General features: G+C 40.8%; 1 protein-coding gene across 3 annotated transcripts in view; it reads left to right on the top strand.

Moving 5' to 3' along the window:
- The window catches only part of ZEB1 (zinc finger E-box binding homeobox 1), an 86,413-nt gene extending 75,071 nt beyond the window's left edge, over positions 1-11,342 (top strand). For all 3 annotated transcript variants that reach the window (XM_077936800.1, XM_077936801.1, XM_077936799.1), the window contains exons 7-9: positions 559-2,369; positions 7,824-8,004; positions 8,797-11,342. In XM_077936800.1, the coding sequence (XP_077792926.1) occupies positions 559-2,369; positions 7,824-8,004; positions 8,797-9,386 (2,582 nt within the window). In that variant the 3' untranslated portion in view covers positions 9,387-11,342. The remainder of the gene's footprint in view (positions 1-558; positions 2,370-7,823; positions 8,005-8,796) is intronic.
- The last annotated feature ends 5,550 nt before the right edge of the window (positions 11,343-16,892 follow it).

The raw sequence follows: 16,892 nt of genomic DNA, 5'->3' as shown, positions 1-16,892 counted from the left end.
TGTGTGAAATCTTGATTTTTTTTGCCCCCATAGAAAATGTAGTACAGTCCAGAAAAAATTAGTGGTGATTAAATCCCTACCTTTGGAGAGAAAATGCATAGTTAAATGTTTTAAGTACCATTGAGGGGATTTAGCGATAGCTAACATTCATTGGATTGTGCCTTTTGCATTGTTTTTTGAAGGCTTTGGTGCAAAGTTACTTGAAAGGGTAGTATATGTGTGCATATGAATTGGCTTATCATTAGTTTTGCATCTGTAGATTTTGAGGAGCTGCTGAGCAGATATTGTGCCTGATCCAAGGTGTCCTTCCACATGTGGAAAGCACTTTCTGCTGATGCAAGTTAGAGTGTTGTGCAAATAAAGTGAAGCTACATACAAAGTGTTCCACATCTTATGGAAGCATGATTGCTGTAGAGCCTACTTTTTTGTAGCAGTGTGTGAGCTCTTGTGCTTGCAGCTATTATCCTTCCAGATTCTTTCAATCCAAGCTATAATTTATTAGTTCAGATTCCTAGATTATAATGGCTTTTTTCTTTCTTTCTTTTTATACCTCTATAGGAGAGAAGCCATATGAGTGCCCAAACTGCAAGAAACGTTTTTCCCATTCTGGTTCCTACAGCTCTCACATAAGCAGTAAGAAATGTATTGGTTTGGTGCCTGTGAATGGCCGGGCACGATCAGGGCTCAAGACATCTCAGTGCTCTTCCCCTTCCCTTTCTGCATCGCCGGGTAGCCCAGCAAGACCACAAGTACGACAAAAGATAGAGAATAAGCCGTTACAAGAACAGCTCCCCATTAACCAAATTAAAACTGAACCTGTGGATTATGAATTCAAGCCCATAGTGGTTGCTTCAGGAATCAACTGTTCAGCCCCTTTGCAAAACGGGGTTTTTAGTGGTGGTGGCCCATTACAGGCAACCAGTTCTCCTCAGGGTGTGGTGCAAGCTGTTGTTTTGCCAACCGTTGGTCTGGTGTCTCCAATAAGTATCAACTTAAGTGACATTCAAAATGTACTTAAAGTTGCCGTTGATGGCAATGTAATAAAACAAGTGTTGGAGAACAGTCACGCCAATCTTCTTACATCCAAAGAACAAGAAACAATCAACACTGCATCCATACAGCAAGCTGGACATTCCCTCATTTCAGCTATCAGTCTTCCTTTGGTTGATCAAGATGGGACAACCAAAATTATCATCAACTACAGTTTGGAGCAACCTAGTCAACTTCAGGTTGTGCCACAGAATCTGAAAAAAGAAAATCCCATCCCAACAAACAGCTGCAAAATTGAAAAGTTGCCAGAAGATCTTAGGGTGAAATCTGAGAAGGAAAAAAGCTTTGATGGAGAGACCAATGATAGCACTTGCCTTCTTCGTGATGACTGCCCAGGAGACTCCAATGCACTTCAAGAATCAAAGCACTCTGATATCAGAAATCCCACTCAGCCATCTCAGCTCAGCGGTGCAGAAGCTGAGAAGTCCGAACCCTCTGTTTCACCAGAAACAGGGGAGGCTAATCTATCTCCTGGCCAACCCCCTCTAAAAAATCTTTTATCCATTCTAAAAGCCTATTATGCATTAAATGCACAACCAAGCTCAGAAGAGCTCTCAAAAATTGCCGACTCGGTCAATTTGCCATTGGATGTAGTAAAAAAGTGGTTTGAAAAAATGCAAGCTGGCCAAATTTCTGTACCATCTTCAGGACCATCTTCCCCTGAACCTGACAAACTAAAAAATTCTGTGGATAATGATGACCGCGCAGGACTGGAAACGGCAAATGAACACCAGGACGGCACGTCTAATTCTGAAAGCTCCCTCAAGGTAGATAAACCGCAGACTGTATCAACAGGATCAGCTCAGAATGGTTCGCGGAGTAACACAGCATCCCCATCACCCCTTAACCTCTCTTCATCTAGAAATTCACAGGGTTACGTGTACCTTAATGAAGGTGTCCAGGAAGATCCACAGATAGAACCTCTTGACCTTTCACTACCAAAGCAACATGGAGAAACATTAGAGCGATCTACTATAACTAGTGTTTACCAGAACAGTGCTTATTCTGTCCAAGAAGAACCATTGAACTTGACTTGTGCAAAAAAAGAATCGCAAAAGGACAGCAGTATTACAGACTCTGAACCAGTTGTAAATGTAATCCCACCAAGTGCCAATCCCATTAATATTGCTATACCTACAGTCACTGCCCAGTTACCTACAATTGTTGCCATTGCTGACCAGAACAGTGTTCCATGCTTACGAGCTCTTGCTGCCAATAAGCAAACCATTCTTATCCCACAGGTAGCTTATACGTATTCAACCACCGTTAACCCTACAGTTCAAGAAACACCAAAACAGATGCAGGCCAATGGAAGTCAGGTACCTGAACCAATATATGATTATGTATTTTAATTAATGAGGCAAACATATAAAGTCACAAAATAAGGTTGGGGGAATGAAGTATTCATTTTGCTAATATTTGATTATTCTGACTAGCTGCATTTAGCTAATACGAGTTAGAATGAATTTTCTGTGCAAATACCTCACACTTAATGTAAGCAAGGCCTTTCATTCCATACGCCAGACACCATTTAGCTTTACTGTGGACTAGATGCAGATGACGACAAGAATTTGAGTCTGGTATTGCAATTTCCTTTTCCATGTGGCCATGCCTACACAACGTGACTTATCATAGCCTCTACAATGGTAATGTTTCACACCTTTGACCTGTGTCCATTATATTCTGAGGCACGTTCCAAAATATTGGGGGGGAGGGTATTTTAACAATCAGTGCCTGCATTTTCTAATTATGCAACCAAATTATTAGCCCTGTACTGAATATTATCTAATTTTGATCATTCCTAAAGAAATGTGCATGTTACTGCAAAATACTGATCTGCCCAATAATTGCATTGTTTCGTGGCTTTTTTATATTGTTACATTTCTCTGGTTACTGCTTGATTATAGTGCCATATTCTGTCTCCATCATCCACATTTAGCCCAATACCTTTCAGCCTTTTAATCAACCGAATAAGCCATATGATTCTGTTTGCAGGTGTTTAAGATGTTATTCCATGATGTTGTTGCCATAGCCAGTCAGATTAAATGGCAATAAGGGCAGATGAAGTCAAAGGCAGTGAGTGTGAATGGGTTATATCAGACACCCCCAAACTCGGCCCTCCAGATGTTTTGGGACTACAACTCCCATCATCCCTGACCACTGGTCCTGTTAGCTAGGAATGATGGGAGTTATAGTCCCAAAACATCTGGAGGGCCGAGTTTGCCTATGCCTGGGTTATATAAACTATAGCCTGGTGATTAGTCAGGTGTGCTACAGACACCTCAACAAGTGTTACTCTCCCTAGCAAGGACTCATCCCAGCTGTAGTTTGATTACAGGAAACTGTCTGACTGCTGCTAACATGGACTCTTCACACAGTCCAGGCAGGAAAAGCCAACCTTGGCGTAGATGTCTAGTTATGAGGCAACAGGGGGGGGGGGGGGGACTTCTACTGCTACATGAGTGTCTGCTATGCAGTAATGCTCCTAACATCCTGGGAGCTAGATGCAAATGCTGGCAGGCCAGACACCCAGTCCCCATATTCTTTTTTTATGCACAAGCAGCTGTTTGTACCTTGTTCTCCAGTGTGGTGTAGTGGTTAAGAGCGGTAGACTCATAATCTGGGTTCACATCTCCGCTCCTCCACATGCAGCTGCTGGGTGACCTTGGGCTAGTCACACTTCTCTGAAGTCTCTCAGCCCCACTCACCTCACAGAGTGTTTGTTGTGGGGGAGGAAAGGAAAGGAGAATGTTAGCCACTTTGAGACTCCTTCGGGTAGTGATAAAGCGGGATATCAAATCCAAACTCTTCTTCTCTTCTTCCATATGTTGTAGGATGCAGCTAATATGTGTCACTGGTCTAATTATTAAATTACTGAGGGAAATCAGTTTCTAAGTGACTGATTATGTAGTGATCACATTATTGTTGTTGTTTAGTTGTTTAGTCGTGTCCGACTCTTCGTGACCCCATGGACCAGAGCACGCCAGGCACTCCTGTCTTCCACTGCCTCCCGCAGTTTAGTCAAACTCATACTGGTAGCTTCGAGAACACTGTCCAACCATCTCGTCCTCTGTCGTCCCCTTCTCCTTGTGCCCTCCATCTTTCCCAACATCAGGGTCTTTTCCAGGGAGTCTTCTCTTCTCATGAGGTGGCCAAAGTATTGGAGTCTCAGCTTCAGGATCTGTCCTTCCAGTGAGCACTCAGGGCTGATTTCCTTCAGAATGGAGAGGTTTGATCTTCTTGCAGTCCATGGGACTCTCAAGAGTCTCCTCCAGCACCATAATTCAAAAGCATCAATTCTTCGGCGATCAGCCTTCTTTATGGTCCAGCATTCACTTCCATACATCACTACTGGGAAAACCATAGCTTTTACTATACGGACCTTTGTTGGCAAGGTGATGTCTCTGCTTTTTAAGACGCTGTCTAGGTTTGCCATCGTCTTCCTCCCAAGAAGCAGGCGTCTTTTAATTTCGTGGCTGCTGTCACCATCTGCAGTGATCATGGAGCCCAAGAAAGTAAAATCTCTCACTGCCTCCATTTCTTCCCCTTCTATTTGCCAGGAGGTGATGGGACCAGTGGCCATGATCTTCGTTTTTTTGATGTTGAGCTTCAGACCATATTTTGCGCTCTCCTCTTTCACCCTCAATAAAAGGTTCTTTAATTCCTCCTCACTTTCTGCCATCAAGGTTGTGTCATCTGCATATCTGAGGTTGTTGATATTTCTTCCGGCAATCTTAATTCCGGCTAGGGATTCATCCAGCCCAGCCTTTCGCATGATGAATTCTGCATATAAGTTAAATAAGCAGGGAGACAATATACAGCCTTGTCGGACTCCTTTCCCAATGTTGAACCAATCAGTTGTTCCATATCCAGTTCTAACTGTAGCTTCTTGTCCCACATAGAGATTTCTCAGGAGACAGATGAGGTGATCAAGCACTCCCATTTCTTTAAGAACTTGCCATAGTTTGCTGTGGTCGACACAGTCAAAGGCTTTTGCATAGTCAATGAAGCAGAAGTAGATGTCTTTCTGGAACTCTCTAGCTTTCTCCATAATCCAGCGCATGTTTGCAATTTGGTCTCTGGTTCCTCTGCCCCTTCGAAATCCAGCTTGCACTTCTGGGAGTTCTCGGTCCACATACTGCTTGAGCCTTCCTTGTAGAATTTTAAGCATAACCTTGCTAGCATGTGAAATGAGTGCAATTGTGCGGTAGTTGGAGCATTCTTTGGCACTGCCCTTCTTTGGGATTGGGATGTAGACTGATCTTCTCCAATCCTCTGGCCACTGCTGAGTTTTCCAAACTTGCTGGCATATTGAGTGTAGCACCTTAACAGCATCATCTTTTAAAATTTTAAATAGTTCAGCTGGAATACCATCACTTCCACTGGCCTTGTTATTTGCGGTGCTTTCTAAGGCCCATTTGACTTCACTCTCCATAATGTCTAGCTCAAGGTCAGCAACCACACTACCTGGGGTGTACAGGTCATCCATATCTTTCTGGTATAATTCCTCTGTGTATTCTTGCCACCTCTTCTTGATGTCTTCTGGTTCTGTTAGGTCCTTACCACTTCTGTCCTTTATTATGGTAATCTTTGTACGAAATGTCCCTTTCATATCTCCAATTTTCTTGAACAGATCTCTGGTTCTTCCCATTCTGTTGTTTTCCTCTATTTCTTTGCATTGCTCGTTTAAGAAGGCCTTCTTGTCTCTCCTTGCTATTTTTTGGAATCTGCATTCAATTTCCTGTATCTTTCACTATCTCCCTCGCATTTTGCTTGCCTTCTCTCCTCTGCTGTTTGTAAGGCCTCGTTGGACAGCCACTTTGCTTTCTTGCATTTCCTTTTCATTGGGATGGTTTCCGTTGCTGCCTCCTGTATAATGTTGCGAGCCTCCATCCATAGTTCTTCAGGCACTCTGTCCACCAAATCTAAATCCTTAAACCTGTTCCTCACTTCCACTGTGTATTCATAAGGAATTTGGTTTAGATTGTATCTTACCGGCCCAGTGGTTTTTCCTACTTTCTTCAGTTTAAGCTTGAATTTTGCTATAAGAAGCTGATGATCTGAGCCAGTCAGCTCCAGGTCTTGTTTTTGCTAACTGTATAGAGCGTCTCCATCTTTGGCTGCAGAGAATATAATCAATCTGATTTCGATGCTGCCCATCTGGTAATGTCCATGTGTAGAGTTGTCTCCTGTGTTGTTGGAAAAGATTGTTTGTGATGACCAGCTTGTTCTCTTGACAGAACTCTATTAGCCTTTGCCCTGCTTCGTTTTGATCTCCAAGGCCAAACTTGCCAGTTGTTCCTTTTATCTCTTGATTCCCTACTTTAGCATTCCAGTCCCCTATAATGAGAAGAACATCCTTCTTTGGTGTCACTTCTATAAGGTCTTGTAAGTCTTCATAAAATTGGTCAATTTCAGTTTCTTCAGCACCAGTAGTTGGTGCATAAACTTGGATTACTGTGATGTTAAAAGGTCTGCCTTGGATTCATATCGAGATCATTCTATCATTTTTGAGATTGCATCCCAGTACAGCTTTCGCCACTCTTTTGTTGACTATGAGGGCCACTCCATTTCTTTTACGGGTTTATTGCCCACAGTAGTAGATATGATAGTCATCTGAACTGAATTCGCCCATTCCTGTCCATTTTAGTTCACTGATGCCCAGGATGTCAATATTTAATCTTGCCATCTCATTTTTGACCACTTCCAACTTACCCAGGTTCATGGTTCTTACATTCCAGGTTCCTATGCAATATTTTTCTTTACAGCATTGGACTTTCCTTTCGCTTCCAGGCATATCCGCAACTGAGCGTCCTTTCGGCTTTGGCCCAGCCGCTTCATCAGCTCTGGATCTACTTGTACTTGTCCTCCGCTCTTCCCCAGTAGCATGTTAGACGCCTTCCGACCTGAGGGGCTCATCTTCCAGCGTCATAACTTTTATATGCCTGTTGTCTTTGTCCATGGAGTTTTCTTGGCAGGAATACTGGAGTGGCTTGCCAGTTCCTCCTCCAGGTGGATCACGTTTGGTCAAAACTCTCCACTATGACCTGTTCATCTTGGGTGCCCTGCTCGGCATAGTTCATAGCTTCTCTGAGTTCTTCAAGCCCCTTCGCCACGGCAAGGCAGTGATCCATGAAGGGGGCAGTGATCCATGAAGGGGCATTATTATTAAGATGCATTGCAAGAAAGTCTCCTTTTTTTAGCTTGTTGATACCATTAATGCTGGAATTGAAATGACTTTTGGGGGGGTTTGCCTTAATAGTCAAGGATGAACTTTTAGCACAGGTTCATTGGCAATGCATTAGAAATATATGCAGATAATTGAGAGTGAAACAACACTTAAACGCATACAGTACATTGGAAAATCATTTTACTTCTTCATAACTGGTATCAAAGTAGTGAAATCTGGAGCACCTATACACTACTGCTAAAAACATTTGAGAAAGCCAAATGAACACATTGCTGAAGCGCCTTCTTACAATTTTTTAGTCTATAACATTCTTGCCTTTGATATCTCCCTTCTTAACTATAGAATAGCTTTCTCTGTTCTACTTGAAAGCCTGAACATCAGGCAGTTATTTAACCTAAATCTTCATGGCCCCCAATTATTAGCAAAATTGGAATGGTAGTTTCATAAAAAGAGAGAGATGTTGCTACATAAATGTGGTTGAGATTTAAATGATTTTACCAAAATGTAAAAAAATAACTTCATACTGCCTGCTGTGTTCACTGCATTTCAGCAGGTGTAAGAATGTTGTTCCTTGATTTCTCAGGATGAAAGACAAGACACTAGCTCAGAAGGTGTATCAAATGTAGAGGATCAGAATGATTCGGATTCCACACCACCGAAGAAGAAGATGAGAAAGACAGAAAACGGAATGTATGCTTGTGATTTGTGTGACAAAATATTCCAGAAGAGTAGCTCCCTCTTGAGACATAAATATGAACACACAGGTATGTGAACAAGAAGGTACATGGGTTGAGTTTATTACGTCCATCCAGGGCCAACTCTAGTCATTGGCAACTAGTCAGGCACAGGTGAGAATATGCTTCACCATTCACATAAAAAGGCATCTCCAGCCTTTCCAAATTGGGTTCAGAGGAGCAAGATTGTGCAGATAAGGTTGCCCATCCAGGTGTCCGTTTGCATTGACTGCAGATACAGAAGGCTGACAATATAGCTGCCTTGATGGATCAAGACAAGAACATAACAAGTTGTATCTAATTCATTTAGATACAGGCGAATTTTTAAAAAGTGAATATGACTACAGTGGTACCTCGGGTTACATACGCTTCAGGTTACAGACTCCGCTAACCCAGAAATAGTACCTCGTGTTAAGAACTTTGCTTCAGGATGAGAACAGAAATCATGCAGCAGCGGCGCAGCAGCAGCAGGAGGCCCCATTGGCTAAAGTGGTGCTTCAGTTTAAGAACAGTTTCAAGTTAAGAACGGACCTCCAGAACAAATTAAGTACGTAACCAGAGGTACCACTGTAGTGATAAAACAAGAAAGAAAGTGATCAGTTAGATATAGGTAACACTAGATGCCAAAGCCTCTCCCATCCTCCACTCTTTAAGAGGTTTCTCAGTGGTCAAAGTGTTAGCCATGTTTAGTTTTGTCTTTGAGTGAAACAGTGAACAAAATTGTTCAAAAAGACCAAACAAATCACGGGACCTCTGTATGTGTGTGCGGTGATTGAGTCCCAGCACACACGCCTGGAAGTTACATTGTTTTTCCTTTTTCAGGTAAGCGGCCTCATGAGTGTGGGATCTGCAAAAAGGCATTTAAACACAAGCATCATCTGATTGAACACATGCGACTGCACTCTGGAGAAAAGCCCTACCAATGTGACAAATGTGGTAAACGTTTTTCGCACTCGGGGTCCTACTCCCAGCACATGAATCACCGCTACTCCTACTGCAAAAGGGAAGCTGAGGAACGCGACAGCACAGAACAGGAAGAGGCGGCGCAGGAGCGGCTAAGTAATGAGCACGCAGGGCCTGGGGCTTCCCCCTCGCAGCTCGACTCCGATGAGAGAGAGAGCTTGACGAGGGAGGAAGAGGAAGACAGCGAAAAAGAGGAGGAGGAAGAGGAAGACAAAGAGATGGAGGAGGAACCGCCAAAAGGAAAAGAATGTGGGAAATTACAAGAGGAGGAAGAAGAGGAGGAGGAAGAAGAAGACGAGGAGGAGGAAGACGAAGAGGAGGAAGAGGAGGAAGAAATAAGTGAAGGTAGCATGAAGGATAAGGAAGCTGTAAATGAAGAAAGCAGTGATAAACAAGAAGATATACAGAAAGAGGAGCCAATGTCAGAATCAGCAGCAAATAAAGCTTAACTGATGGTGTTGTACAAGGCAGAGAAATCTCGGCTGGCAATGAAGGTTGTTCTGTACTCTACATGCTTTTCATGGAAGCACAGTAGCTTGTGCACTGTGATTCCTGTTCACTACTGTGTAACAAAAAAGAAAAAAAAACAGAAAATATAAAAAATATATATATCCAGGTGTGCCTGAACCTCAAACCTAGTAATTTTTCACACTTTTCAAAGTTAGGAACAAGTTTGTGACCTGAAACAGATTAGAAGAACATGGTGACTTTGGAAGCAGATATTTAACATGTTGTAGGAAACATGTTTTATTTGATATGTGTTGGACATCAGTTTGTTTTTATCAGTATTAAAACAAAAATCATTTTTCTTTTCTTTTTGTTGGTTCAATTTTTCAACTGTACAATTGGGAGAGATTTATGTTGTTGTCGTCGTTTTGATTTTATCAGTGAAACAATTCTGCTAATTCCGCTTCAGTATTTTATTATATTTTTAAAATGTGAGAACTTCTGCACTACAAGATTCCCTTAAGCAGAAAGGTATGATGCAGTTCCAAACAGTGCTTGACTACCTTTGTAAATTCAGCTTAGAAGGTAGCAGTTTAAAACATTTAGATGTTGTTAGTAGAACATGTTCTCATTTAAAGTGTATTGTTAGCCTTAAGGAAGCAGCTGATAGAAGAATTGAAGTTTCTTACTCATGTGGTTGAAAATGTAGTTTGAAAAGATTGTGGTGGGGTTCTGATTGCAGGGACTAACAGTGTTAATACTGGTGAGGACAGCCAAGTTGTCAAAATCAGTGTTTGTAATTGTGTCTGGAGTATGTAGTTTAAAATATGAAGGATATGACATGAAGCTTTGTATCTCCTTTGGCCTTATGCAAGACCTTGTGTGCTGTAAGTGCCATTTCTCAGTATTTTAAAGGCTCTGACCGGCCTTTCTCCAATGTGTGGCCTACAATAACTAGCATTTGTTGATTTATATTGAACTTCTATAAAACAAAATCATGGGGGGAAGAACACTTAGCCATCAGAAAAGTAAAAGCACTGGTACATTTCATAATGCAATTCTTCAGTATTATTTTTTCTTTAATTACTTACTTGGAGAATTTCTCTATAGTAATTACGAAGGGAAATTTTTAATTTGTTTTATTGGTTCACTTAATTTCAGACGCATACATCATATGTTATTGGGCTCATAAATGTTTCCAAATGTTAGTTATTCTGGACCCCATTTATTGACAATGTTAGCTGATTTTAACCTATCAGTATTATTTTTATTTCTTTTAGTTTTTAGATCTGTGCAACATTTTGTACTGTATGTTTTCAAACCTGGCAGTATTAATACCCTTCTTACTGACATATGTACCTTTTTAGTTTTAGAAAACTTTTATATTTATGTGTCTTATTTTTATATTTCTTTATTTATTACACAGTGTAGTGTATAATACTGTAGTTTGTATTAATACAATAATATATTTTAGTATGAAAATTTGGAAAGTTGATAAGATTTAAAGTAGAGATGCAATTGGTTCTCTTGCATTGAGATTTGATTTAACAGTGTTATGTTAACATTTATACTTGCCTTGGACTGTAGAAGAGAAGAATTAAAACGGGAATGTATCAATTTTACAATCGCAATCAATTCATTTTACCTTTTCCCAGTTTTTAATATAAAGCTCTTAAATTTTGAAATTCACTGTATGACTAATAGCATGATGCTCTGCCGTTTTATTAAGAGTTTAGCCTAACCATAAAACACTCATTTCCTTAGCTAAGCCAAGATAGAATAATCTTCTAAACAGTGTTGGGAACAATGTTTAACATTTCTGTGCCAATTTGTTCCTGTATTCATGTATGTGAGTTACAAATCTGAAACTTTTTTTTTTTTTAAGTTCCTTGTTACATCATGGTCATTTTCTAGTTTTCTACCAGACTCCCCATCTCACAATAAAAAGCGTCAACAAGCCTGATTTACTGTCATTATTGCAGAAATAAAAGCAAGGAGAGGGTTGTTTGGCACATTCCCGTGGGACATCACTGAGGCTGCGTGTGCCCTGTTTCTTTCACAAGAGCAACTGGAATGACTTCCCCCTCAGTTGTAGAACTGATAGTTAGGTGCAAATGTAATGGGAGAAACAGGGAAGCAAGAACTTTTACTGTGAAGAAAAAAGTAACTTTACTAAGCTTCACGGCTGAGAGAAATTTTTGCATTCCTCCCCCTTTGTTGCTATGCTCCCATTCTTTCGCATTCTAAATTTTCGAAATTGCTGCTGTGTTGGGGGTTGGGAATCCTTACCAGCATTAGCCAACAGATGCTCTCAACAGAAAAACAAAAGCATGCACTCTATCTACAGCAGACCTGCTTCTGGAAGCTTGCTTTCCTTTGTCCTGGGGACAACTTTGAAGCACCGCAAAAACCCAAGATAATAATTGGACTGGAGACCATGGCAGGATGTAGAAATGAATGTGTGTTTGCCACAACCACCTGTGACCGATCTCCAACGCGTCCCTGAAAATCTGTTGCCTATGTATTGCTTCAGACTTCGCTTAGGTGCAGATAACCACTTTGAGCTGGGTGAGGAAACAAGTCTGTTAGAAGAAGCATATGTTGTATGTAGGCAAATGGATTACTTGAGTGGTTTAGTGAGTTTTCTGAGGTCAGCAACTAAAGTGGAAGCAACTAGGAAACTGCTCCTTATAGAGTTGTTCCTTGGTTTCTAGATCAGCAGGAAGGTCTAGGTAGCAACTTGCTAAGTTATAATTTTTGTTTTCTTGTTTGATCCGCCTGCTGCCAAATACCATGGAGCTCTTTTGAAAGGAAATGAGCTAATGTCCCTGCTGTATGCATTTTTTTTGAAATTGGAAGATTACCTTTTTACCTTTTTTTAAAATGGTCAAAATCATTCCATACATCAAAAGGAAAAAATACTATCAGTTCATTGTTTTCTACACAAAAGTATTTTCATAGTGAGCATCATGTACTTCATTTCATGCCACTATACCACTAACATACATACATATGTTGTTCTGTTCCTGCATAAGAGCATTTATTTTCAACATCATGCAAGATACGTGCTCCCAATGAGGTAGGAGTTAGTGGCTGCTTAACTAATCTACTCACTGAAGTAAAAAGCTGAGGCTCTTATCCTTGGACATAATCATGAAATTAGTATCTCAACAATAAACAAAGGTAAATTGGCATTGAATGTGTTTGGAACATAATGTGAGAATGTATTAAAGGCTTCTTAACCAAAGTTAAATTTGTATTTCATGTAACTGCATTTTATCTTCTATATATGTTCTGAAAATGCTTTTTCAAAACCTCTTAATGCCTCATTTTAAAATTTCTACCCCCATAACTTGTCCTTTTTTTGTCCTCTTTTTCTAGAAATGCTGACTTGGGAAATGCAAAGTAAATACATTATGAACCTGGAAATACTTCTAAAAATAGAGAGGGGAATCCAAATAAAGTTTTCTACTTCAGGCTGTAGTCTTGTGCACATTTATCTGGAAGTTTGGCCCCTTGAACACAACAGGGCTTACTTCTGAGTAAGCAGGATTAGGCTGTGCTGCAGGTCGCCAACCATGTGCACACATTCTTATTTTTTAGGGTATTTATTTCATAAACTATACACCACTTGTAACAAAAAAAACCTCAAAACAGTTTACCAAAAGATAAAATGACAACACTACTTTAAAATTTACAAAAGTTGAAATACTGAAATAAATTAAGATTTAAAAGCGTCTAAACAAGAGTGTTTTTAGCAGGTGCTGGAAAGAATACAGTGAAGGCAGCTCCTTCATATCAATAGGCAGGGAGTTCCAAAGTGAAGGTGCTGCCACACTAAACGATGGAGTGCTTACATATGCAGAACAGGTATGTGACACCTGTAGTAGTGCCAATTCTGCTGATCAGTATTCTTGGGATTCCTTTTTTTTTTTTTTTTAACAGTACTGTATTTGAGTGGGATTCAAGTGCCAATTCTAATGCTGCATGAAAAACTCCCGTTTTTGCAACTTCATTTGTGGACTGCAAAAAAAAAAATGCTTGATAATTTGAGAGCAGGGCATGGAATTTCCTGGTGCTCTTCCTGGGCTCATGATCATTTTCCCCAGCCATAGAACACCCTCACAACATCACAAAAAAGTGACGTTCTAGGCATTCTGGCAAGTGAAAGGGTACCTGCCAACCTAGGAAGAATTTGAAGGTATGCTAGTACATTTTGGGCCAAAAGTTCTCAACTAAGTGCTTTCAGCTCATAACTTCCAAATCTTGCTATAATTTTTTTACCTAAAAAGTATCCAGCTAGGCATCTTAGTTTTAACACCAGTTCAGCTACTGCTTTTAGGGACAGTGTAAACTTACTGTGATAAAATATAATGGATATACTGCAGGCATCCCCAACCTTCAGCCCTCCAGATGTTTTGGACTACAATTCCCATCATCCCTGACCACTGGTCCTGTTAGCTAGGGATCATGGGAGTTGTAGGCCAAAACATCTGGAGGGCCGCAGATTGGGGATGCCTGATATACTGTGCAGTGAGGATCTGCTATGTACTGATGGCCACCAACTTAAATGACTTTACAAGGGTTAGACAAATGGACGGAGGACAAATCTATCAATGGCTGCTAACCATGAGAGCTATCTTCCACTTCTGCTGTTGGTAAACTCTTAGGTTCTGTGAGTAAACCTTAAATTCTCTTCTAGATGGCACAGGGAACAGGTTGTTGTTGCTGCTCCTGCTGCTGCTGCCACAAACAAGGGATGAAGCTTTGATCACATCTGGAAATAGGGTGACTTTGTGCACTAATTTTGATTTCAGGTGGTGTTTCTTTAATACACTAATGAAAAGCCAGATGACTCCTAAACGTGGTTTCCTTGCATTTCTTCCTGCAGGGTAAGTTGCAAGAAGGGAAAGGAAAGCAAAGGAAAGACGGTGTCTTACACATGGCTTTTATGTAAGCACTTCCTACTACATTGCATCCAAATTACACGTGATGCTCAGTTGCAGAAGTTCCTGTCCTCTCTGATATTTTTTTCCATTTGGTTAATTAGCTGTTCTCTGTCTTGAAAGGAAGAAATACAAAAGTGCCCAGCCAGAAGATAAAGATGCCACCTTGTTTCTCTAGGTTGCAGCCTAACAAGAATATTAAAGAGGGAACAGTACTCACAATTTGTCAGACTTTTGCTGTCACATCTGCTTTGTATGTTACCTACTCAAACACAACTAGTTATACTGTTGGGTACCGCAGATTATTCTTTTAAACTTCTTTTTAAAAGAAGACAGATTAGAATCTTTAAAGCAATTTTAAAACTGGTTTTAACTTCAAGTGGCAAAGCATTATTGGGAATATAAAAGTGAGCAACAGAAAAACATGGAAGCAAAAAAAAACCCCTAAAATCTGATTGTGTGATCTTTTCCTTAACAGGTGTGCATTGAAGAGTAACAATACAATTGAGAATGAAATAAAGGTTTAATAAAAAGTTTCTGTATCCTGTAATTTGTCTTATGTCCTTAAATGGGGAAAAAGCAAGTACAGTAAGTCCTGCCTGAATATTTGCTTCAGTTTCATCACTCCAGAATGGTGACTTCACAAATGCCCCATAATATCAAGTGCCATAACATCTGTTTCCCACTTTTCTTCCAAGGAACTCAGAGCAGCAGCATTCATGGAGCTCATTTTTATTCTCACATCACACTAATTCTGCAAAATAGGCTGAGCCGATGGATAGTAGCGTGTTTGTCTCTGTAATGCAGCTGCTAGGATGCTCAGTGGAACAACCAGCTTTGCACGTATTACAGCTGTGTTGAAAGATTTGCACTGACTGCCTATTAACAAGCGAATCAAGTTCATCATTTTGTTATAGGTGTTTAAAGTCCAAAACACTGGGAGGCCAGGGATACCTAGCAGGGATACCATTGACACAAGCCGGGTTAGGTTCTGTCTGCTTATTGTTTCATAGCCAGTGGAGTGTTATTTAGTAACAGCGCAGAAAAGGGCCTTCTTTGTGATGGCACTCATCTTATACCAGGAAGCTAGTCCTGCAGACCTAACACATTGGCCAGATGTCCAGGAGCTGTAAAAGGGAATCTGATATCAACACATCAGGAGATTACTTCTACCGCATAAGCCCCACTGCCTGTTTATGTTAAGCGCTTAAGAAAATGTGCTGTATATATTTGGGGTGAGATTCTGTTGCAAGGAGGGCCTTATGTAATTCCCTGCGGATTCTCCCCTGCCAGAATGGTTCATACTCAAGCAGATCAGTGTCTCTAGCCTTCAAACAATCCGTGTGGGTGGCTGAGCAGAGGCCGGCAAGAGTGTCAGTCGGTTAAAAAGAGCAGGCTAATGGAACTGCTTGTTCTGATCTGAACTTGCTTCCTCCAATCAAACCCTCCCAAGTCCACGAACCACACCACAAACACATATTGCATGCAAACTGGGCATTTCACTTCAGTCCCATTTTGTCGTTCTGGTGTGAGATAACAGGAGTGAACTCAGCGGTTCCACACTTTCCTCGCCACCCTATAAAAATGTACAGAGGTGTTGCTTTTCCCATTTCAACGACAAAAATACAACTGTTTCAGGCAGAAATTAGGCCTAAAGATTTGTTATTCATTCCCCCTCCCTTTTAAGATCTCTGTTCTGTGTTTTTTTTGCCATGAAAGGGCTATGTCTAAAAGCAGCTCTTGTCAGCTCACACTGTAAAGTGGCTTAATAAGCTAATTTGTCTGTCACGTTTGTTATTACAATGTTTCCATCATCCTGCTTAAAATACAGAATCTCACTGTTGTGAATTCTCTCTCCTATCCAGCACTGCTAAACAAGACCACTGAACTTTGGGATTTTCAGTTGCAATTAGCATGCCGTCAAACTGGAGTTAACAGGTACACAAGGTGTACATATTGGTGTGACCTCCTCCCTTCAAGCTGATCCGCCAAGCACATGTCTCTTCCAATGCTAAAATTGTGTGTGTTGCCATCTGAGGGGGGGGAGAGATGTTGCCAGGTAATAGAATACAAATATAATGCCAACCCTATGTGAAAAGGGGTGTGCGTGTTTTTCAGCTTGTGGAGACAATGATATTTCGAAGTGAATGTTGCAAGAATTAATTGAATAGGACATGGCGCTGGACCTCATGAAAACAACTTTGACTTGCTGTTATGAAGCCCCGCTCACGTATCATAAAGGAAGTGTACCTGTTTTCATCTGACAGGTGATTTAGCACTTTCCAACTGTTTCCCATAGAAAAGCCTATCACGGGGACAGGATATTTATCTAGCTTCACACAGGCTTTCTGGGAACATTTCATCAAAGTCGTAATGCTGTTCCCATGTGTCTCTTGCCGCATCGCACAGACACATCCACCGCATTACTCATCTGTTCATAATGGAAGTCTATACATCACAGTTGTGCAGGTATCGTCCAGTGCACCATATAGAAAATTCATTTAAAAAAAATAATGATTTAATTAGCCGCAGAGCCTGATGCTGGGATATGCAGATATTTCA

Source organism: Podarcis muralis, chromosome 12, assembly GCF_964188315.1.
Source record: "Podarcis muralis chromosome 12, rPodMur119.hap1.1, whole genome shotgun sequence".
In the NCBI taxonomy this organism is placed as follows: Eukaryota; Metazoa; Chordata; class Lepidosauria; order Squamata; family Lacertidae; genus Podarcis; species Podarcis muralis.
Note: the sequence above shows the minus strand (reverse complement) of the source record. Positions and strands in the feature narration are given on the sequence as shown.